General features: G+C 42.3%; 1 protein-coding gene across 2 annotated transcripts in view; it reads left to right on the top strand.

The window, feature by feature from the left end:
* Positions 1–17,464, top strand: part of wnt5b (wingless-type MMTV integration site family, member 5b) — an 80,508-nt gene extending 63,044 nt beyond the window's left edge. Inside the window, exons 3-8 of one of the 2 annotated variants that reach the window (XM_047575230.1) lie at positions 4,634–4,797; positions 5,755–5,842; positions 6,038–6,197; positions 9,452–9,744; positions 15,613–15,771; positions 15,880–17,464. In XM_047575230.1, coding sequence (XP_047431186.1) covers positions 4,682–4,797; positions 5,755–5,842; positions 6,038–6,197; positions 9,452–9,744; positions 15,613–15,771; positions 15,880–16,179 — 1,116 coding nt within the window. In that variant the 5' untranslated portion in view covers positions 4,634–4,681 and the 3' untranslated portion in view covers positions 16,180–17,464. Of the gene's footprint in view, positions 1–4,116; positions 4,798–5,754; positions 5,843–6,037; positions 6,198–9,451; positions 9,745–15,612; positions 15,772–15,879 lie in introns of those variants that run through there. The other variant, XM_047575229.1, reaches the window with a different exon arrangement.
* Positions 17,465–24,754: the final 7,290 nt, after the last annotated feature.

A 24,754-nucleotide genomic window follows, 5' to 3' on the forward strand; every position in this document is an offset into this window, starting at 1 on the left:
TTTGGGGGCGTGTGTTTCCCCCAAGCTGAGACGAAGCCTGAACCGCAGGGTTTTAGTGCGTTATATGTATTCTCCCATTTATTTGAACTGGTAAGCAAAGTATTTGCAAAATGACTTTTTTTTTTTAAATTAATATTTAGCGTTTTGGCTTGAGCCTCTTCCAGGGGATCGGCTCAGACGACCATCAGCCGACTGCAGCTGGTTCCCCTGCAGGAGAGAGGCTGGCTGCTTCTCCAGTCTGGCACTGTAGGCAATAAAAAGTGAGGCTGTTGTTAATCCAGAGAGGAGCTGCCGACTTTCTCAGGCATTGCTCCCTGTTGCATGGCTATTGCTCATATCCTCCAGGGACAAGTCCCCCCCCACCACCACCCCCTCTTTCTCTTTCTCTCTCTCTCTCTGTATCCATTACTTGGACACTCCCTCTCTCTTTCACCCCCTCTATTCTCCCTCCTTCTCCTTTCTTTACTCACTTTGTCCGAGTTTTGTCACCGTGCCCTCACCCCACCCTGCTTCATTTCACTCCCCGCTCGCTCAGCTGCAGTTACTGAGATTTATGGCTGAACTGCTCCTCCTTGTGTTTCAACGGGAGCATCACAAGTTGGCTGTAAACCCCCACATCTGTCATAGATAATTAGTCCAGTCTTAGATTTTTTTTATTTTTTGCATTTTTAAAAAGCTCTAGATCCTAAAAAAGAGCGCTGGTCTGTTTTTCTTCATTTCCTTAAATGGTAACACAGTCAATATGAGTATTTACTTAAATTCTCAAGACTAGATATCTATTTATTTAAAATTGTCTTTTAAGCAGCTAAACTACAGATGCAGCTTTCCAGCTACAAAACAACACATAAAACCCACTTTATGATAGAAATAGCTTGAGACAAAGCTGGTCATTAATGGAAAAGACTGTGCAGCAGAGTGGCAGTAGGTGGAGCTGCAGTCCCATGTAGATTAGCTGCTAGTGAATGGTGTGTGAAAAGTCATTGCTGTGTCCCGGTCTCTCATTATACTGTCTTTATGAGCCCAAAGAATGAGGTCAGCTGACTACCTGAATATACTGAATGACCAGGTTTTTACATCAATGGATGTTTACTTCCCTGATGGTACAGGTATACTCCAAGATGACAGTGCCAGGATTCATGGGCCTCAAATGCATCAGGCGTCATTTTCACATATGGATTGGCCACCACAGAGTCCAGACCTTAGAGAACCATTGAGAATCTTTGGGATGTGATGAAGAAGACTCTGCACAGTAGTCAGACTCTCCCATCCTCAATACTCTTGGTGAAAAATAACATCCCCCTTTTGTTGTCAATACAGCCTTGACCTGTTGATACATGTAGTCCATTAAACCACTGAAGGTGTGCTGCAGTATCTAGTACCAAGACTCATGTTAGAGAAACTTTAAGTCCTGCAAATTGTAAGATTTTTCCTCCTAGGATTTTGTTGCCTGTTGACAGTGTTTCCTTCCTTGGACCATTTTTGATTGGTACCGACCATCGCCGACCAGGAACAACCGGGATCACAACTTGGTCCTCATCGAAGCCAGTTGTCCGTTTCCCCTGTTTCTGACCTCAGCTTTGAGGATAAAATCCTACGAAGTCCCACGCTAACAAGACACGCTGGTCATAATGTTATGGCCGGTCAGTATGTATACAATAAACATAATGCAGCGATTTATTAAATAAATAGAACTAAAAAGGACAGGCTTTCTACAAGAATTGATCCTATGTTAGGTTTTAAGTCTTTGGATAAAATTCAAAACCAAGATCACACGAAAATCTAAAATTAGCCCTGACACAGATGCAAACCGTCTCCGGCTACCTTGATTCATATGCTCTAGGTTTGTCCCACATGATTTACCTTCTGGAAGCAAGTTTTTTTTTTCTATTTCCAATTTCTCATTGACACACTTTCTTGCTCTACTTGGCTCCTCACCAAAATAATTTCCAAACAGTTCCCTCAGACTTAAAGCCAGCCACCCTTTCATATACTGTACACTGCATGAGAGGTTTAATGAGGTGCCTGGGTCTTTCAATGATTAGACAGATATGACAAGTGTAGACGGAGACGTTTCACTTAATTCCTCCATTCTCTTCCACTTCTCTGGTAATTATTCAAGTCCATCTCACTCTAAATGACCCCATAAACCTAAATTAACCTCTTATAAACATTGCGAAATGCTATGAGTCATGTCTTGATTTTTATCTTGTGCGTAGCGTCTAATTTAGTTATTAGGCTGGTGGAGGGGGGTTGTTAGATGACATATTTTGTTGTGTCTTGCCTTCTCATTTCTATGAAAACTATAAAAAAAAGTCTGATTCACTCATTTTCATTACTATTTCTGTAGTATAAGCTGTTTTTTAACCAATAATTAAATTACAATGAATTGGTACATTTTTAGAATAACTATTATGTGACAGATTTAAATTTGGAGCCTTATGAGGAAAAGCAGCTCAATACCTGTGTTTCTCCACTTGGTGTCGCTGTTGTCATGGTGACCTCTTCTGCGTATGGCACAGTGACACTTTAAAATCATCGCCTTCAGACTGAAACGATGGTTGCAAGTGAAATTAACACTAATAATAGTAAAATGGAAAGAAAATATATATATATATATTATTCATTCTCGCATTTACTTATTGAGAGATAGCTCGGATAAGTTAAAGCGTTTCAGGTCCTCAATCAGACTTTGACCCAATACCCTGCCAAGCGCACAAGACACACCAGAATATCTGTTAGATGTATATTGAAGGCATCCAGTTAGATCACTTCAGAGCCGAGAGTCTGTCTGTGTGTCTGTGTGTGGTGGGGACGCTTAGGAGATGAAAGGTGCGTGGCCTCTGTTCGCTGCGGGCCTATTATCATGCAGAGACGAGTGACATCCGACTCTCTGTGGCTCCACTGTGAGTGAATGAGATCCTATAAAAAGAAAAGCTAGACGTTCAAGGCTGTGGAAGACAGTTTATAGTAACGTTTGTTATGAGAGAGTGTATTTAAACTCAATGAAATGCTAAAAACTAAACATTTAAAGCGGGGTTTTTACGCACGGAAGATATGGACGATAAAAGACAAATTATTTGTGTTATTCATACATAGAAAGGAGGAAAGAAATATAGGCCTGGGGGAAGTGCTCCATAGCAAATTGTGGCGTTTCTCTTGTATAAAATAATAGCATTGCAAAGCTAAATGTGTGCCAAAATGTTGTGACATTTCGCAGATTTTTGTGACTCTCCCTGTGACTTTTTGTTTTGTTATTTGTCCAATAAAACTTATGAAACTAATAAGTGTTTGTAGAATGCTTAGAGTACTTTATCCAGAATTTAGGGGGTTCACAGTTTTGTCTTCCTTTTGCCCACCTTTGGTGGTGGACGCACTCTTTTGAGAAGCACTGAGTCAGATCAAAGAGCCTGTCCCTCTGCAGGTTCACCGCCCACCGACCCAGTCGCAGTTTGTCTTTGACCGGGTTATGAATTGAGGAGAGCTCGCTTCAACACGCCTTTTCTTTAGTCCGGGACTCCTGACCGTCTACATGAGCACGCGCGCGCGCGTGTGTCTGTGCGTAAATGTGCGCGTGTGTGCGTTGAAGGCGGGGCTGTGGTGTGTTGCCTTTTATTTTCGCACACCAAAGAGGAGAGGATTAGGCGATTTTGAAGCGCTCACCTTTTATACAAACAAGTTATTCACTTCAGCTAATAAAAGGAATCTGACCCACGTGAACTTCATTTGAGGTTAGTTGAGGTTTTGCAAAATGTTCAGCCCCCATCACTCATTCTATAAACGTGCCAGACGAACCCCTCACTGTTTTTCTTTTGTTACAACATCGCCCTGTCCCAACTTTACACACTTTACTGACCACTGACTAGGGAGGTGGAACAAGTAATAACTGCAGTATTTTGGGACCGATGCCAAGACAGTATAAAATGTTTAGGAACACAAGGTCACCAACATCACAGGTGTGTGTAGTCTTGATTCAGCCTTAAATGTTGATCTGATCTGCTCGTACGAACACACACACACACACGCACACACGCGTGCGCAAGAGGGAGAGGGGAGCAGGGGGGTTTGTGATGTGAAGTCAGGGTGAGAAGAGGAGGAGGAGTGTATACCAGAGAAAGAGAGCGAGTGAGATAGTAGTGGCGGAGTGGCCGTGAGGGGACAGGAAGGGCAACGATCATTCGCCTAGCTGTTCAATTTATTAGTGTTTTAATCTCCTTGTTAATGCTTTTCTCAAGACAATACCCGGACCGCACACTAAGCTTTGTTTTATTTCATTACATTTTTTTTAAGATATTGAAGCAGAGGGGCACATTTCTTTGCTGTTTGCTTAAAATCCAACTTATGCCAAACAACTTTACGCACAAATTTGTCGTGGGATTTTAACGAGTAAACCGGATTCCTTGATTTTTTTTTGAAAACATGCTGCTATAATTTCAGATTGGTTATAAACTCATCCGCACAGAAGCTGTCCTCGGATTACAAACAATATTTTTAATGGCATCTATTTGTAATATACTAAATTGCTAAATAATACTAAAGACTGAGAGGAAAGGAGGCAAAAAGGAAGAGGATTGAGGCCCCAAACCATCCAAGACCGAGCAGGACGCCTCCTCATTTGTGACCGATGTCTCCACAGCAGAGCACTTTCCAGGACACTGGCTGTGTGTCGGTGACGAGGCTTACCATGGACAACAGGACTGTCCGGAGAAGAAGAACCGGTGCCGTTCGACATCTGCTGCTGGCAGCCGCCTTCCTCGCCTGCAGCTCCCAACTGCTGGTGGTGGATGCCAACTCATGGTGGTGAGTAACCGATTGATCACTTTGCTGGTGCATTGATTAGTAAAAACGTGTGTGAATTGTGGCCAACACTTGGTGGAAAGAGGACGAATGGAACAAAAAATACGTTTTGAAAAGGTTTGTGCTTTTAATTAAAGTAATTTCCTTGCTATGAAGGAGCTTAACATGTGGATTTTACGCACAGTCCGTATTGTATTTTACCGATAAGATGGCAAATGGAAACATTTGAGCCGAGGCTTCACTTTGTACTACCTCCTGCGTCTGTGTGTGTGTGTGTTTTGGGGGTTAGTTTTACGTCGTGCAGCGATGTTCCAGTCGTGTGGTAGGGCACTAACAGAGAATGGAACAAATGTGAAGGCCCTGTCACAATATTTACCCTGGCCGAGTCCCAAATGGCATCGCATGGCGCGTTGCTGCCGCTGCGCTACGGGGCCGTCAATTAGCCACACTAGTTCTTGACTTAACACAAACTACTGCTTGACTCATCAGAGGGTGAATGCTGGCTTGTGGGGAGATGCTGCAGGAGTTCACCTGTCCGTCAGGTTTTTGGCTATGAGTTGATGGGGTATTATACATCATCAACTATCCAGGGCGAAATGTGAGGGGTAGACACTTGTTTATAATCTAACTATTTATGCATCATTAGGACAGACAATTTATAGCTCAAGAAGAAGCATAGACAAAAATCTATTTATATTACTTAGGATGACTTGGTAGCACAGATTTAATCTTTGTACGTGGACAATCTTTACACTTATTTGATTGGAAAGGAAAGAAAAGTGACTAGATGTTCCCCAATTTATCTCAATTTTACTGGCCTCGGTCTTCGATTTTATCGTCCCCTCTGCCACCCTCCATTCATAGATCACAGAAAATGAATCTGTTCTGCCTCTCTCTTTGACCTGGACAGATATATCACGTTAGTGTAAATTCTTATTTAATATGACCTCTGTCTCTCAGGTCACTGGGTCTCACCCCAATCCAGCGGCCAGAGATGTACATCATCGGAGCACAGCCTCTCTGCAGTCAGCTGACCGGCCTCTCCCAGGTAAGGCAGCACTCTGTTAGAAATAGACACATCTCTGGGCTGAGTGAGTTCCCTTTCTATACCTGTGAGTAGGATACCGGTCAGATAAAGGTGGGGTATGGGGGGGTTCCCTGCAGGGATGCCAAATAAAGTATCCAGCCATTAACCAACTAATCTCTGCTAATCTCTCCTCTGCCACTGCCGTGTCTTCTGCAGGGTCAGAGGAAGCTGTGCCAGCTTTACCAGGACCACATGACCTACATCGGAGACGGAGCCAAGACGGGCATCAAGGAGTGCCAGTACCAGTTCAGACAGAGGAGGTGGAACTGCAGCACCGTGGACAACACATCTGTGTTTGGACGGGTTATGCAGATTGGTAAGTTTACGAGCTCTGAAAAGGCACAACGGTGTATTCTGTCTAAAAAGAAAGCCAGTCAGTGTGTGTTATGATTTGTTCTGGATTGCACTTTTGACTGGGTGTTTTTCATACATGATTTTTTTATATGTGCTTATTTTGTATGTCAGCATAACCAGCATTATCTCTGTTGCAAGGCAGAGATAAGTGACCAATCTTAGAAATTCTGGTTAAATTTGAAGGAAATAGTGGAAAAACAGCAAGAAATGTCTGGAAACTTTGAGCTGCAGTTCTCACTACATGTCTGCAGCAACTACCCCCATTTCATTGTTTTATTTTGGTGTTTTTATTTTAATTGTCAGTGCAATAAAGGATCTCGAGACTGCACGGCCGGCTTTTGGGCAGGTCATGTAAACTGGGGAGTTACATGTTAGAGTTGAGTCAAATGACAGGCTGAAATGCACCACATAGGTATTTTCTCTTTGGTTAAATGGTAGAGGAGACCTGAACAAAGTCAGCATCCAGTCAGGTAAATAATGGTAAAGTCAGATGGTGACATGCCAAAAGGAAAAAGAAAACATACAGACTGTGGTTCGTCATATAACGTGGACTAGAACCTCAGCAGTATCAGAGCGGCGTCTTCTCTAGTTTAAATTCTATGTCCAATCATCCAAGATGTTTTAAATATAGTCATTCTGGAGTTGAAGGTAGTATAGTTGGTTAAACTTTGGATTTGATGTGTTATTTTATTTGGTTTAACATACGTTAAGATATGGGATTACAGTGTTTATTATGTGTAACATTTATTTTCAGATATTCATTTCGCATGAAATATTACGAAAAGTTGTTTGAAAAGAAAGAAAGAAAGAAAGAAAGAAGATTTAACTAGTTCGCCTCCCACTTTGCGCAAGCGCAGTGAAGCGAATGCCAACACGCGATATAGTGCAGACGAAATGGTAGGGATCAAAACTTAGATGTGCTTATATAAAATATATAAATAAAAACTCGTACCCGGCCACATATTGAGTATTTTAATAAAAATCCGTGAGCTTCGATCCTGGATCAATATCTTACGCGTCAAATTCCCAGCAGGCGATGTGGGAAACGTCTCATCAACAAGTAAGTGTCAAATCCGCTGCAGGCAGTCAGACGAGGTGTTTGCTGCTCTTTCTCTGTCTCCGTCCCTCTCTGCCTCGTCTCTCTATTGACAGTCGGTCTATCTCCAGGTTTATATGGAGGTGTTAGTCGGTCCATTGTCCTGCGGCTCTCCTTTTGAAATGCGCCGATGAGCTGACACCGAGCCGGCAGATCCGGACCTGCTATTTGAAGTCTAGGCTCCGCAGTCTCATAAACCACTCGTCCCCTCTCTCTTCCTTCTCTCCGTCTCTTTATCCGGCTGCATAATATGAACTGGGAAAGCGCTTCTTAAACCTTGGATGAATGGCTCAAACGCCTCAGTTTTGCATACGTACCTGTGCCTCTGTCTGGCTGGTGTTGATTGCAGCACACTACAATCGTGCAATATAGAAGAGCCCTGTACTACTGTACTTTATTATAGGGCGGCAAAAAATTTTAAGAGCAGTTTTAGTATAAATAAAATAAAATGGCATCAAGATTTCTTAAAATAATTTAAATAAAATAACAAAAATCAAATAAAGTTGGAACATTACAGGATTGTTATTGATATTCTATGATGTAAATTATAAAAGACAAAAATAAAATCAAAGTTTGTCTCAATAAACACACCACTTTCCAGTTCATTAGGTACACTAATCTTAAAGTTTTCAGCATTCATTTAAAATCGCTGAGAGAGTTTATTTTTTTGACAATTTCATCATTGGACTGGGCTAAATAGCAGAAACACTTCTGGTTTTAACTCAGTCCAGTTTCACAGCACCTCAAACTACGTCCTCTACAATGACTGAGCAACATAAACTGGCCTGACTGAGCCAGGAAGAGAGATTCAGTGCATTTAGTGTTATATAAGAATACATTTGTTTTCACTAGTGCACCTAATGTTTTTTTCAAGAGAGTATAATGTGGAATTAATGGACTATTATGGGGTTATTTTTGGATTAGAGTTCAGAAATGTGTAAAGGCATCCCCATTGATTTAAATCTTTATTTAAATCTGATTTGTGTTTCTGTGAGACTGGTTCTTATTGGAATATAAGACTTAAAGCGTCCTCAAAAATATAATGATGGTCACTAGAGCACATTACCCATATAATTCCAATCAAAACTAACAGTCTCTAAAGAAAGTGTGAACCAGGAAAAACCTGCAAAGCTGTTCGTCATTCACATGTAAATGCTGGAGTTTCAGAGTACTTAACCTCCTACCTGTCAGCCCGTCGTCCTTGTTCCCTTTTTCCTTCTTTGTGTATTAATGCAGAGAGCGCAGGCTGCGTTGTGTATTCCGCTCTTTAAAGTGGTGTTAGTCTACAGGGTGAGCAGGAAGCCGTAATACGGACCGGTCTGGATACCTGACCATCTGCCTGCACTGGGATGATTGCACATAGTGTTTCAGGCTCATTAGCCCCAGATCTGATCTGTTTAAAAAGGAGGGGGCACTTATTTCAAATTACACAAAGAAACATGTACACTCAGTTGTCCGTAGGGCTGTCTGGTGATGCAGAAGTGTATGTTTGACTCAGTGAGGTTTTTAGGATGTCCTCATCTGACATTTCAGCCTTTACTTTGATAAAAAAAAAATGGTGCGTTTAGGGAGAATTAGGAGAATTAACAACTGGGTAATCCGCACGATCAGTATATATGAGGAAGTAGTTTGGAAGGAAGAAAAAATGGGAAAAATGGAGCTGGGAAACTGATTTCCCAAACATCTGCATGTTATATGCTACTATAAAGAAATCTGATGGTGTAATCTGTGTGAAATGACCCTTCAACATTAGGGTTGACCGGCCAGGTCTAGGACAGGTATGCCCAGAGGCCAGCTACACGGTGAAGCTGATCTGCTGGAGAAACCGATATGTTTACCTCATTAAAAGCAGCACATGTTGTATGCATCACTGAGCTGGTATTTAAAGCTGTTGAGCTTAACCAGGTATGAGGTTAGAGCCTGGACTCACATCTATTGTCCATTGTTAGGTCCTGCAGGGTGTGGGGCTGTTAGCTGTGTGTGAGAGAGAGGAGGGAGGTGGGGCGGGGGGGGTTCAACCTGTGCAGCTAGCCACGTTTCCTGTCGGTGAATGCACAAACACGCAGCGAAAACCCCGAGCGATTAGAAACTACAGCTAAAGATGTCTTTTTTCTCACCAGGCTCCAGGGAGACAGCCTTCACCTACGCCATCAGCGCCGCCGGCGTGGTCAACGCCATCAGCCGGGCGTGCCGCGAGGGCGAGCTTTCCACCTGCGGGTGCAGCCGCACGGCGCGGCCCCGCGACCTGCCGCGCGACTGGCTGTGGGGCGGCTGCGGCGACAACGTGCACTACGGCTACAGGTTCGCCCGGGAGTTCGTGGACGCCAGGGAGAGGGAGAAGAACTACCCCCGCGGGTCGCCCGAGCACGCCCGGACGCTCATGAACCTGCACAACAACGAAGCAGGGAGACAGGTATGAGTCACCAAAACACGCATTCGCAAGTTGAGGAGTTGAGGAAGTTTACCGACGGAAATGTGTTTATCTTTTCTTCTTCTTAACGGCGCTGTATATCTGTACGTCTGTTAGGAATGTGTGTGTTAAGTTTAGGCGGCCCCCGATTGCCTGACCTGGCAGTATTTGTGTGGGCGTGTGTGTAGGTTATTTATTGGGAGGGTCCAAATGGTATAGCCGCTAACGCCCTTGGAGTCTGGCTAGGTCGCCAGGTCAGTGCGCATTCCACCGGAGTAACACACAGGCACATAAATTCACCAACACAGACGACAATAACCTTTGCAAATGTATGATTTTAGATTGAAACCTGCAGAAATTAGACACGAATAGAAACACACTTTGCTGTTTTGCTAAAATTCCATCCACAAATGGGAGTTGTTTGGGAATGCTCTCAGGTAGGGAGCACTAAAAGAAACCTCTCACCTTTGACTCGGCCGTACGCGGACACACACACACACACATGCGCGCAGACACACACCTTCCTCGTAAAAGGTCCATTTGCCCTTTCTTGTACACGCTGGACGAGGACGGTGTGTTTATCTTCAGTTAGAGAAGCTGTTTACAAGACAGAGACGCTGCATGTGTATGTGTGAGTGTGTCCCCGTCTGTGTGTGCACAGTATTTGATTTGTGTGAGAGACAGTGAGCCTAGTTTTGTGTGTGCCTGTGTGTGCGTGTCAGAGGTCAAAGGTGAGGGTCTGGAGAGGTTGTGTTTCTGCTGAGGGTCCCGTTGGGGTTATAGGAGAGTGTATGAGGGAAAGATCTACTGCTGCAGCTTTGTATTAACGCACACACACACACACATTTTTTGAATGACTTTTTCGCCCGTGTCCTGTTTGATCCTTTGCCTTCATTGTTGTGTGTCCACCGAAACGGAAGAGAGGAGAAGAGGGAAACGGAGGAGTGGAAGACAGTTTCTCTTCTTCTCCCCATCCCTTCTTTCCGTCTTTCTTCCGTGGACACGCTGGTTTGTCCTAAGCAGGATTTGTCTTGCTTGGTTGAACAAGGCAAACTGCAGGGCTTTTGTAGAGGTGACAGGGGCGTGCCACCGTGTGTGTGTTTGTATCCAAGTGTGTGTGTGTGTGTGTGTGTGTGTGTCCGCGCTCAGCTCCATTTGATTTGTGTGAACGGCGGACAACTCGGGCCGTCTGTGTGCACAAGCGTCTGGAGACAGAGACGCAGGGTGAGGGATGGACCCCCGTCACACTCCTGCGACTCTCAAAGACTTACACACAAATACACACACGCACACACACACACGCACACACACACATATATGCAGCCACCGAGGTCCACTGTCTCCGTTTCACACAAATCAAATGAGGCGGTGCTCGTTATACAGACACTAAAACAAGCTGGATGTACATTCCCCGTCTGAGGGCAAAAACAGATCCTCTGCTGAAGGTTTTAACCAATCCCTCAACTTGTGGGTCGCTTTGTTGCAAAAACCGCCCTGTCTTAATGTTTTAGTACATCAGTCATTAGAAAATAAAAGAGTAGCTTTAGTGCATCAATCTTATCACAAGTTGCACGTGCACAAAGTCATGCACAGCACAGCCTCTATTTGATTTAACTAAATAGCTGCTGAAATTACATTAGATTTTCATTAAGTTTTCATGTATTGTAAGTGTTACAAACAGAAGACTCACTACATGGTCTGTGCACACAGAAGGAGAGGATTCACGGCACCTTTGGAGGTACCACGCAGAGAATGGGGCTCTGAGTTAATATCTGGGGAAATGATTTTATCTCTGAGAGAGTCCCTGTTATTTTTGATTTGTGTGCACTTTAGAATTTGCTCCTGCGGCTCACCTCTTTTACAGACTCAGTGACCCCGTTTGCAAAGTAGCAAATAAATAATTAACAGCAGCATGGCATGAATCTCCTCCACGTTTATTAATGCTGCCGCGTCACTCATTATAGTTTTATATGATTTTATCTTTGTTGTTGTTACCACCACCTACTGGGATGGAGGTTGATGTGCAGCTGTGGCCCCCCTCAGATGACCCATGTTCATTCTCCTGTTAGCCACAACTGTTTTGGAGACACAAGGGAGACCTACGCAATGTGTGCAGTTTAATTTCCCTAATTTTTGTAGTTTAGGATCAGAGAAGTAGTCTGCTGGTGGAAATGTAGCTTAAAATATGTCTGCATGTTTTGTTTCAATATAACGATCTCATCTCATTTTGTTTAAGCCGTATCAGTCGATAACCGTGGGTAAAACAATTGCGAAAAAAAGATTTTTAATATTATTCATTTAACACGAAGGAGATGAAGCAGGAAAATGTTTTGCCTCAGTCCCTCATTCATTGCTCATCCTGTCACAAAGGGTGGGCTCTGTTCTCTAATTCTTTCTCCTCTTTCTGTTTTTGACTCTCTCTGTCTAAACACACACACACACACACACACACACACACACACACACACACAGGTTCAATCATCCGTGGTGGAGACACGGTCCCTGTATCAGGCACAATAGGTTTTGCTCAGACAGGGTTAGGGGTTAGGAGCCGTAGATGTATATATATATATATATATATATATGTATGTGTATATATGTGTGTGTGTGTGTGTGTGTGTACTTGTACAGATATCTTTCTGAGGACCAGTTTAAGTTTCACACCATCAGATTGAGGACATTTGTGCAAAATGAGGCTGTTTGAGGGTTAAAACTCAGTTTTAGGGTAAAGGTTACAGTTATGTCATGGTTAGGGTAAGGGGTTAGGGAATGCATTATGTCAATGAGTGTCCTCACAAAGATAGCCTTACGAACATGTGTGTGTGTGTGTGTGTGTGCATCAGGTCCAGTGTCACTGTGCCCAGCAGGCGTGACGTACCAAATAACTCAGTATGATGGTGAACACACACACACACACACACACGCGTGTTTTGCATTGACAGCGTGAGGTGTAGCATGGAATATAAAGAGTTTTTATGGAAACACTGAGGCTCAACTTAAAGATCACAAAAATAACTGCAAATATAAAGCAGAAGAGAGAGAGAAGATATATCGTCACTCGAGAATTCCACTCCATTTTTCCTCCTTAAAATCCATATCATGTGATAAATTACGTTCAAAATGTTGCATCTCCAATTTCCTTATAAACCTAACATCTCATAAACGGCACAGCCGGGAACCTCGGTGAACACGGACGCTCGTTTAACCGCAAGCAGTCGTGAAATAGAAGCATTTCCTTCCATTAAACTTAAGCATCATAAACCCAAACTGTCTGTTAGCCGTTGCTCCGGAGCAGTAAATTCATAAAGCTGTAAAATGTGAGAAAATATCAAAAACAGAAGCTACTTCACTCGGCCACAACATTGTCATTGTCCCCCCTGTGTGTCTGTCTGAGGGAGGAGGGGGGGTCACGGGGGTCGAGTCGCAGGATTGGAGGGTGCCGAGTGCTATGCCTGCTGGGTAGTAAAGTAGAGGACAAGGGAGCAGGGGTGGAAGGTGGGGGTCGCGGGTGTTTGGGACACGGGGGTTAACAGAGGTGAAGAGGTAATTGAGATCAGGCAACGCGAGGAGACCGGGCGACGGGTTTCATTTGTGTCCCGGGCCGAGTGAGTCAGAGAGGAGGAAATTAAGAATCATGGGGGTAATTAATTCAGATTGAGAAGATGCGTTGGAAGATGTGTGAGCAGTATTGGTGCAAACACAACAACGGTGAATGTTTGTGTGTTCATTAAATGCTGTTAAAGCTGCAGGGATGAAGAGCTCCCCCTTAAGGTCACTGTGGTCAGGACCATAAATTGGGTATTTGTTTTAACATGCAGCTTTACATACTAACTTTGAAAGCATTTTGAATTTTATTTTGGAAAATGACCATGAAAAAGAGCAGGAAATGTTTGTTTTCACATTATTGCCCCAGATTTCCTGGTTCGCTGAGGACATTGTGAAGCTTTTACAGAGAAAATATTCCAGAAATTCCAATAGAGGATTATGTTGATATTTTAATAAATATCAACAAGACACAAAATCTTTGGTTGATTAGACATTTCATATATATATGTATATATATTATTTCCCCCCCACAAATTAAAATTTCTTTAAATACACATTAACATGAATCCAATATATTTGGGTAAAGGAATAAATGGAGGTAGAAGACGTTATCTTTCTGTCAGCACTTGGAGCTGAATGAGTAAAATGCATTGTCACAATACAAAATAATATATACATGTATTTTATTGATTTAGATTAAAATTTTACGTTACAAACAGTATTTGATGCATTCACTTGACTAAGATCAACTTACATAGTCTAAACTGATATTTCTGCATCACTTGGCATTGAACTAGTTTCTGACTAACTTAATAAAATTGACCTGATGACTCTGTATTTTAATTCCCTGAGTCTCAGTGCCACTCAACAAAGAAAATCAATGCAACAATTTCCTTTTCTCTTTTTGAGTTCTTATAACTTCTCGTGAAATTACTTTTAACCAATAGACTGTATTAAGTTACAGGAATGATCTTTTATTATGCAATCAAGGGAGCAGGGGTGGAAGGTGTTCAACAGTGTTTTTAATTATGAATCAATCAAGATGGACAACATGGTCTAATCCACTGAGTTTAATATAGGACACATACAGTAGGAAGTGGGTCCTTATTTAATCTCTCCATCAGTTTGGGGGTTATTGGCCTGATAAACATTGAAGACCCCTGATTTAGCTGATGCATATGTGCATAATTTCTTGATTTAGGCTCAGTTTATCCTGTTCCTTGGTTCAACAATAATCACTCAGGAGTGTTGAGCGCCTGAATCTGACCATTGGTCAAGTTTCGCTTCTCCCTAAAGCTTTCCATATAGCAACTGTGTGGAAAAAAAAAAAGGTCTATATTTAAAGAATTTATACAATAACGCCACATTTCCTCCGGTTGGCTATTCTGAGTCAGCTGTTTGTTTTACTTTGGTGGAGCCCGAGGGCACGAGGGGCAATAATCTTTGTTTTTCTTTGCTTTTTTTCATTTTTAACTTTCCCCTTTTAGTTTATCTGTTTCACCGCACGTTGTAATAGAAAAACGCACAATTCGGACAGAAAACATCTGGTCAGATTTATTGGCGGGTGGAGATAAGTTTGGAAAGTGGGATTCGGTGTCTCATCTTTAATTTTAACCTGGCAGCTTGTACCTAAAAAAAATACCATCATATATACATAACTTTATTTGAATTAAGTGTTAAATTACACTCACTTGCAGGTAAAGAAGTGAAACCAAATGCATTTTAATGTAACAGTCCTGCACCAAATGTTAGCCTCATGAAAGTCACAGTATTCAGCGTGTGTTTAAAATAACTGTTGATTCAACTGTTTCCTTTCGGAGGCTGTGGTTTGTTATACTATTGAATTATACTGCATAAAACCAGCCATGAAGTGTGCAGTACAGGACTGTTATATTAAAATACATTTGCTTTCACTAGTGTACCTAATGAAATGGCAAGTGAGTGTATTTAACTTGAGGATTTGTGCACCATACACGTTTCTAAATTGGGAAGTGTAGGTACAACCTTTCACCACTAGGTGGCAGCAGAGCTCCAGAAAATATCAATCTACAGCATCACAAGGTTGTGAACTTGTGTTCTGGGGGTGACATCCAGTCATGTGTTATCACGGTGTTTATTTTAGGCTCACTGATTATTTTTACTTTGGCTTTGATGTGACTGGCTTCTCGCCAAGAAATAGAAAAAGAAAACACTAAACAAAAAGAGCAGCGTGACAGATATTAGATAAAGGAAAGAGAAAGCACGTTGCATGCAGTTGCAGCTAAGTGTAAAAATGTCTTTTACTATAATATAACATTTTACTATTCTTTCATCTCACTCCAACAGGCGGTATATAAGCTCGCCAGCGTGGCTTGTAAGTGTCATGGAGTCTCGGGCTCCTGCAGCTTGAAGACCTGCTGGCTGCAGCTGGCCGACTTCAGGACCGTTGGAGAATCCCTGAAAGAGAAATACGACAGCGCAGCAGCCATGCGAATCGGACGCAAGGTACTGAAGTCACAGTGCATGCATTTGTTTAATTTCATGTTGACATGTTGAGCAGGAACCCCCTTTTTTTAAAAATGACACCAACTCACTCTGCCCTTGTTCCACCAGGGAAAGCTGGAGCTGCTGGACAAGCGCTTCAACACCCCGACCCCCGAGGACATGGTCTACATCGACCCCAGCCCGGACTACTGCCTCCGCAACGAGACCACGGGCTCTCTGGGCACGCAGGGGCGGCTCTGCAACAAAACCTCGGAGGGCATGGACGGCTGCGAGCTGATGTGCTGCGGCAGAGGCTACGACCAGTTCAAGACCTACAAGCACGAGCGCTGCCACTGCAAGTTCCACTGGTGCTGCTACGTCAAGTGCAAACGCTGCACGAGCCTCGTGGACCAGTTTGTGTGTAAATAGCGCGGCGGCGGCAGAAGGAGGAGACGTGAACACTGGAGAGGGAAGGAAGCGATGGAGGTGATGGAGGGGGGGGGGGGGGATGATTAGAAGATGATTGTTCGGGGGTTCGGTTCGAGATGAGACAAAAGTCCAATTTTCTCCTTCTTCTCAAGCCATAAATCGTTTCACATCAAGACAAAAAAAAAAAAGAAAAAGCCCGCCCTACCCTAAATCATCACCTTCTGGTTCCACGTACAACATCCTGTTCACAATCCCCAAGAAAGGAGAAGGAAAGAGCAAACAAAACCGAGGAACAAACATGGAGGTGGATCCAGAAAAAAAGGGGGACACATTCGATAGTGTGACATGAAGAAATGAAATAAATATATAATTAAATAATAAATAAACACACAACTCTTGATTGTTATTTAAAAGAGACTCGGAGAAAACCCAAGACGCAGCTTGGACCACATGAAACTCCATCCCAGAAATCTGGACGCATGTCGCTGTTTCTGTTTTAAAGAACTTTTAACCGTGCGCGAGAGATCCTGGCATCACGACTGTCTTTGCAACAGGAATGCAAGAAAAGTCTGGCGTAAATCGCAGAAGTAGAGAAGGAATTGTGTAAATCTGAAAACGTTAGTATCAAAGTTATTTTGCAGCAAGCTTCAGGAGACGGTTTCACAAAAACCTTCTGTTTAAAATCAAGTTAAAACTGACCAGAGCATTCTCCCCGTTTATCTCTGTGTAGCTGTTACTTGTTCCACCAGACACCTGCACAGGTTAATGAGGCTCGCCGGTCGCAGCCGCCTCGACACGCCGCGGCTGTTTAAACAAGCTGCTCGTCCGGCTACGTGACCTTCGAGTGACAGCGAGGCGAGCGAACCCTCCATTAGTGAGATTAATGTGCTGTATCTGCCTTAATGAAGCCACACTAAGGGACATGCGTTCACCCAGAGTGCACCTCTTCATCTCATAATGTCGCGCGACTTGTTAAGGAGCCACCAAAAAAAGAAAAGAAAAGAAAAGAAAAGTGGAGCTGATTTGGCGTTCTCTTGCACCGTGATGTTTTTTTTTTTTTTTTTGACAGTCTCTTGGGTGTAATTCAGAAGATAGATGCAGTTAACGACGAGGACTGAACACACCGCGTGTGGAGTGCATGACAAAACAGAAAGGACTGCAATTTATTACATGCTACTTAGATGAGAAAAAAGAAAGTATATTTTATTATTGTTTTTCATTCTGTTTTCTATGTTTTATACATGATTATTACTGTGTATTCTTTTGATAAACTTTCAAAAATCAAGGCTTTCTGTTTTTGCGTCTGGTGCCGTCTCCTTTTGGATTTCCCCGACGATATGGCCGTCAACAGACACGTCTTTGTCGCCGAGGGGCTGTTTTGGGGGATTGATGCTGCAGTGGAGACAGGATGTAAATCAGCAGAAGTACACTACAGCCATTCATAAAGCAAGGACGAGTTTAATATCTAACTATCTAACTGGAAATTCACTCAGCCTGATGTAATGGCAGCAATTTAACTCCTCTGAGCATTCACATTGATTATTAAACATGTCTTAAACATAGTTGGAATAATTAGATATAACTAGTGCTTTTGCTGTAGCCCTATTTCACCAGGATTTCTCATGTAAGATACATTTTTATAATTTAATTAAGTCATTTCAGAAGAGGGAAACGCCTTCATTCAGTTTCATTCACATTTCCAAGTATTTGTATTACAGAGGCGTCCAACAATCTTATAAAGGTCTCCATCAACATAAGTTTATGACTGTTTCTCTCCTTCCTGGAAACTCATTACATCATCTGATGTTCACTGCACATGGAGACAGAATGGGTTTAATCACATTGATTCCAGCTGGGGTGAAACCTGGTCGATGTCATTCACTTCTCCTGTGAGTGGTTTTAATGTTTTGGCTGATAAGATATGAATGTACTCACATAAAAAAAAGTAAACTTTTATCTATGTTCCTCACATTTTTCTTCCTGTAGGGATTTGATGACCTTTAACTTCGTTTTGATTTGCTTATAACACCTCCTGATTTCGGCTTTTGAGCTCTAATCCCGTCCGACGACCAGAAAGCTTAAACCACTCCTCTGCTCTGTGTTTGTGCTTCAAACAATGCTCCATTTTTATTTATTTTATTATTTTTTTCCCCCACATTTTCTCCTCTAAATCATTAAGGCCGGATTCCCCCGTGACTCTTTCACTTCATCTCATCCCTGTAACTATAAAATGTTGAAGAGTGTAACTTCTAGCGCTGGACGTCACGGTGGCTGGGCAGGCCTGTACAGTGACCCAACTAACAATCCCATTACTTTTAGCTGCTCACATGTAATTGGATTAGACCACTGACCAGAGCAGCATGACCGACCTGCAGCTCTGTCTCTGTGTAATCCTCATCACCTGGTGGAGGACGCCGCCTGCGTTCGCTGTAGTCAAACCGCAGTTGCTAATTATTCCGAAAGGTGTATTTATTCATATGGTTTATTTATGATTATATATCGACGTTCATGTGTGTGTATTTAATGAAGATCAGATGAGTGAAAGTGTAACCTGATGGTCATGTCTAATCCCTTTAACAGCCATCTGCTGCCGTGATCCGATTATTTTCGAATGTCTGAAACAGACGGACGGTAATAGTTTGTAGGTTTGTTGTTGCTTTTTAATTCAAGGATCTCACATAGGGACAAATATGGATGCAGGACTGTCGAACCAAAGGATGTTTTAAAGCAGTTTGAATTGGATTTTTACCTCTGATTTAGTTTTTTTGTTTGTTTTTTTTAGAAACTAAACTCACAAAATCAGCAGATTTCAGGATTTTAGCAACGCGGCCCAACTAGCCAGTCTAACGTCCTGCTTGTTAAGAATGTGTCCTAACTAGTTTAGCAGCTGCACTAAATTACAGTAAGAATGGCTGCATGCAGTCTATCCTAACATCTTTGCCCGTTTTATCTCGTTCCTCTGAGCTGACGTTGATCAATGAGACCATTTCGTCCGCAACCTGTTCTCCACTGGAAAGAGTTGGAAGCTCTGGTTTCTCCTCCACCTCCTCCTCCTCCTCCTCCTGCGTCCAGTGGGAAGAAGCCGGCGAGGCTGGAGATCATTACGGATAAAAATAACGTTAAAAAGAGGCCAATATCCAAAAGATATTTCTGGTTACACAGACGATATTGTTCCCCAAAAGAAGCCGTGGTCCGTAGCGATCTGTGAGAACGCCATTGATTTTTGATGAAAGTTCCTGTGTTTTGCAGAGCTGTCTCCCCGAGACAAAGCGGCTTTGGATCATTTTCCCGAAGCTGTGCGCGGCGACGCCAGAAGCAAGCTTTAAAACAGGAGCTCGCACATGTTGTTTGTAGATTAGCCAGCAGCTGTTATAGTTAAGACATCCTTAGTCAAACTCTCTGATCTGGATTATCTGAAGCGCAGACCTCCTTTTTTTTTTTTTTTTATCTGTCTCCCACACACAAAAGTGTACACACACAGTACATTCATTGTTTCTTTAAGTCTTCTGCTTTGTTTCTGACTTCTTTTTTTTTTTTTTACAATTTCCCAAAGCACACAAAGCTCAGAGTCAAATACTCTGCCATTTATCCATAAGATCATTCCTCCCTTTGCTTTCTACAAGATTTAGCCCTGAAAAGAAATGGATCGCTCGGTCACAGCAAACCAGAATGTGTGCTTTTCTTTCTTGGGTGTATTCACACTTGGGTTCAGCCTTGCTTTTGTCGTTATAAAACAGAAAGCTGTTCACGCACAGCCTCTCCAAACGCGCAGGTTGTATGTCATGTGGCGTTACTAATCTCTCATTTTTGGCTTCCTATCACGACTCTTGTCACACCCAAAACCAAAAGATTGTTGTTCCCCATGTTTTTTTTTCCTCCGCTTGAGTTTGATAATCAGGCAAAATGTGAATCCAGGTGAATCCATTCTGACATATTGTGGTGTTTCCATTGATATTTACTTTTAAAAACACCAATAAATAGACATATAAAGTATTTATACCTGCAAATGGAACAGCTCGTTAATACGTTCAGCCATGAAACCGCTGAGAACAAGGCGAGAATGTATTCAGGATCTCACACGGCAGGTAAAGACATGCAATGTAACAGTCTAGAACTTTTCAGGCAGAACCTTATAATGAGTTCATGTGAGCAAACTACATTATTAAAATACCGTTTTAATTAACGGCACAGTTAAGAATTTACCACGTTCTTCTTGGTGCGACAACTGCGCCTAACTAGAGGCTAAATTAGCAGGTAATTAAAACTTCCCACGGTCTCAGAACGAGGTGCGGTGACAGTTAACACCTTGTGCACATCTCCTGTATCACACCTTGTGTGCGCACGTGAACACGGGGTAGACTTTATAAGAGCGCGGTATATTTGGGAACATGTGGCTTTTCTCATGCTCTATCAATGTTTTTTTAATAAACATTTTATACATGTAACAGACGTTATGTAAGTAAAAGCATCACTGAATGAAGTCTCTTGAAAAAGAAAAACAAATTTCTGATTTCAGGTGTGGTTACATGTTGCGACTTGTTGATCTTGTTTAAAGACCAGGATCCCAGCAACAAACACAAACGCCCTACCTATACCTACACCTCTCTACCAGCAAATGGAAATTTACTTGGTATTATATATATAAATATTTAACAATAATTAATAAAAAAGCATGTTTTACAAGCAATGTACAAAATTGTTTTACACACGTCTAAATGCTGACGCCATAAATGTCTTTTAACTTGATATTGTTTCACGTTGACGTCAACATCCAGGTGATGAAAGACACATTCTGACATTTGGTTTCTTCATTCATTTGCATCATTTCATCGGAACATGCAAAAAACCTCATGTTTTACATACACACCGATTCATTCTGACTGAATCTTTGCCACGTCCTTAAACTAAACGCAGCCAAGTTAAATAATCTCCGCTTCTATAAAGCAGCCAAGTCGGCGGTTTTTCTCCAGCTGGTGTGGCAGCAACAGATTATTTAAATTGCTGCATTACCCAACGAGAGACTCGCACACATGCTCCCACATACACACAAGATCGAGCAACAAAGGAACACTTAAATTCGGGATTAGCAATGTGAACGTGGCGCAAGCAGAAATCAAGGTTATGCAAACAAACCAAGGCACCTTTTGAAGGTTTCCCTTCAGTAGCCAGTAAATTCTCATGTTAGGAACTGTGTTAGGAATGAGTGTTTGCATCACATAAATACTACAACACAGACCCAACCCATGTAACCCACAGTATCAGAACCAGACAAGCTTACAACCACTATGCACACTGAAGCCTTGGCACAGACCTGTGAAGGTAGTCAGTTATACTGTCCAAAAAAAAAAAAAAAAAATCAATGGTTTATATAATCATACTCATGTGACTGTGTGTTCATATTACATTGTAAGATTTACGAACTAGAGAGAGCACAGTTAAACTGATACATTATCCATTCAATCAAAGCAAATAAAACTTCAGATAAGCAACACATATTACCTCAGGCGCACTCTGCAATAATTAGGTCAAAGTTCTGCGGTAACGTCATTCACTGGTTTCCACAGACAAAACAACTTGAATCAGTGCAAAAGGGGAAACGTTTTTAGGGCCACGACACCATTTCTGAGAACTGTGGTTCCCTATGAAGAAAAATACACTCAGCATGTTGAGTGAACCTGATTACCCAGACCGGGCTGAACTGCGTTGTGTGAAGCAACACACCCAGCAGGCACAGCCTTGTATCACAATAAATCCATTTGCACAACCATGCAATCATAGTCAATTGCAACGGCAGCGCATCTGGGTGTGTGCTAGGGACACCCGTGGATGTGTAGCCCACATTCAAAACCAGGAGAGCAGAGAGGACAAAGGCCACATGGTAGTGTGACTGTCAGCATGAAGTCATTTTTATAAATCACAATGCATAGTCCTGTTCCAGACATGGACATGGACCATGATTGTCACATCATCTGCAGCACCTAAAACAGAAGTAATATAGCTGCTGTACACGCTAAGGATTAATATCTTGCCTAGAAGAACTATCTCTTAACATTATATCTATACACCGATCAACTATATTCAATCAAAAATAAGTTATTTGGTAATTTTAGCACCTTATTTGTGAGCTGATCTATTTTTTATATAGACGGAATATAACTTGGTTTGGGACTTTTAGACAAAGTCTGAGTCATAAAATGACCTAAAAGAGTAATCCAGTAGGTCATATGCTAATACTTGAATATTTCACTGTATGTGTAATACTCCTTGACTGGTTGGTCCGGTCTGACCAAACATAGTTAAAGGTTGCTCAATGGCCACATGGCAGCCACTTGTCAAACAAGTTTCCAAATGGAAAAAAACTGCTGGCTACGGAGGTGAATTTAAAAGGCACATTACATATATATAACATATATATATAAACAGAACTACGAATATTTGCTTTAAGTGGTTAATTTCGCTGTAATCTACTCATGTTTATCCACAAAAACATTGAATGGAACAAGAACTACAAAAACGTTTCTCGGTTTATAGAATGCGTCAGTCTCTTCCTGGTCGTCGGTAATTGGCTGATTGTTTTTAGTCAAGCGATCTGATTGGCCGCCCGCCCCTCATGCGACCAGCGTCACGCACTGAACGCCTCCCTCCGACGTCTCTCAGTCCAGCGCTGGTCCAGAGAGACAGAGACAGAGACAGAAGCAGCTCAGACTGGTACGAGGGGACCCCAGTAGCCACCAACAACTCTCTGTCAACTGTGTTACACGACCCTGAACGCGGATTCCTTCCTCTGACGTCCGACCCAGGTGACTAAACACAACTCGTATGTGTCGTTATTAGTGGTTATTGTTCTGTTTCTGCTCGTGGCAGCTTTGTCAAAACAACGGAGCAAAGGAGCATAATCTGCTAGCCAGCCACACTTACAGCTACAGCTTGGGTTTCTCTCAACGAGGCGTTGTTAAGCGTGTGGAGGCAGTATTTGGTAGATTTGAAGACGGATGTGTCCGTGTGGGAAGCTGTCAATTTAAAAACGAGCCCCGTTGAAGAGTTATCCGGCTTCTTGTCGGATGTGGCGGCTCCTGTTAGCGGACTAGCCCTCTCGCTAGCTCGGTGTAAACAAACCCATCATCGCAGGCTACCTATGGGCTGCAGTCTGCTTCTTATCTTGTATCACAGTTTTTCGTCCACAACAAAGCAGAACACACACATTTTTCTTTAGCCGTACGAATAGAGGTGCTTCTTTGTGGGTGTTTCTTTGTTAAAAGTGCACGAATTGACGCTGTCAACAAGAAGGTGGTCTGGCTGGAGTTTGGGTTTTCTTTGTCTTGCTTTGCTCTCCAGTGTTGTTGACTCCAGAGTTTGCAGTACAAATTGGCTTTTGTACATTTCCGTTTGCTACTATTTATTCCTGCTTCGCTGTGTTTGCTTCTTGTATGTGAAGGGCGAAGCCTAATAACCTATAACCTAATAATAATAATGATAATTAAAAAAAAAAATACAAGCAGCTGCAGTTGAGGTAAATTTATCTACTTGGCAGCCCTTTTTTTTCTGGCTCACCTTTGTTTATCTAAATCCAGGTTTAGCTTGTGGTTTTCCTGTTTTTTTATTCACGATTTGTGTATAATCAGAGTAGCCAGCAATATATATTTTTGACATTTTCATTCGTCATTTAAAGGTGGTGCTGTAATATTATCACCCCGTGTGTACACTGTACATACAAAAATAAAATAACTGGTGGTGTTGACTTGAACACCTGACCTGTTTTTCGCTTTGTGCCGGTCTACACCACTTTCGCACACCATCCTGTGTCAAATAGTTGCTCGAAACGCATCCCAGTGTTCAATGTTTTGCCAAATTATTATGCAGAGTGCGGCTAAAAGTGATTAGTTAGGCAGTAATCATCACCAGCAGGCAATATTTACAAACTGCAGCTGTTGTCATAATTTACCAGCAATTAACTGGCTCCGCTCTGTATTAATTTGCACCGTGGCAGCACAGATAGTGTTATGTTGTCATTTTATTGTTACTCAGTATTTCCTTTTTTTTGCAGTATATTGCATATATGCCCGTCCCCTCCTTTCCAGTTTAGAACTGACTGTCAAGTTTGCCACAAAGCATGAGGTCATATCATGAATATTTTATGGGTTGGGCAGACGATAGCCTATTTGTCTTGAACTCAAAACTTGCAACGCACAAAAGAAACGGCTCCACCGTTCGAGGCTTGCGTGTGACATTGTGCAAGTTTTTGCTCCTGTGCTGATAAGAAGCACAGGAAAGAGACGCTGGTGTGTTACCTGTAAATAGAATTACACAGCGCCTGTTATTCCTCATGTCTCTGGCACCTGTCCATTAGTGCACTTTTGTCTCAAAGCCCACACGAGGACTCAACAAATATCTTAAGTATGCAAAGCAGATAGTGTCCAAAGCACCTGCAAACTTGCAGAAAATATATCTGGAATATGTTATGCAAAGAACGCATTTATTGCTCAAGTTGGCGTGTGTAGCAACGTTCACCTCGTTAGAAATGACTATTGAGCAATACGTCATTTTTTTTTTTTTCTTTCTCAGGAGGTGCAACTCT

The sequence above is a fragment of the Mugil cephalus genome, chromosome 22, assembly GCF_022458985.1.
Source record: "Mugil cephalus isolate CIBA_MC_2020 chromosome 22, CIBA_Mcephalus_1.1, whole genome shotgun sequence".
NCBI lineage: Eukaryota > Metazoa > Chordata > Actinopteri > Mugiliformes > Mugilidae > Mugil > Mugil cephalus.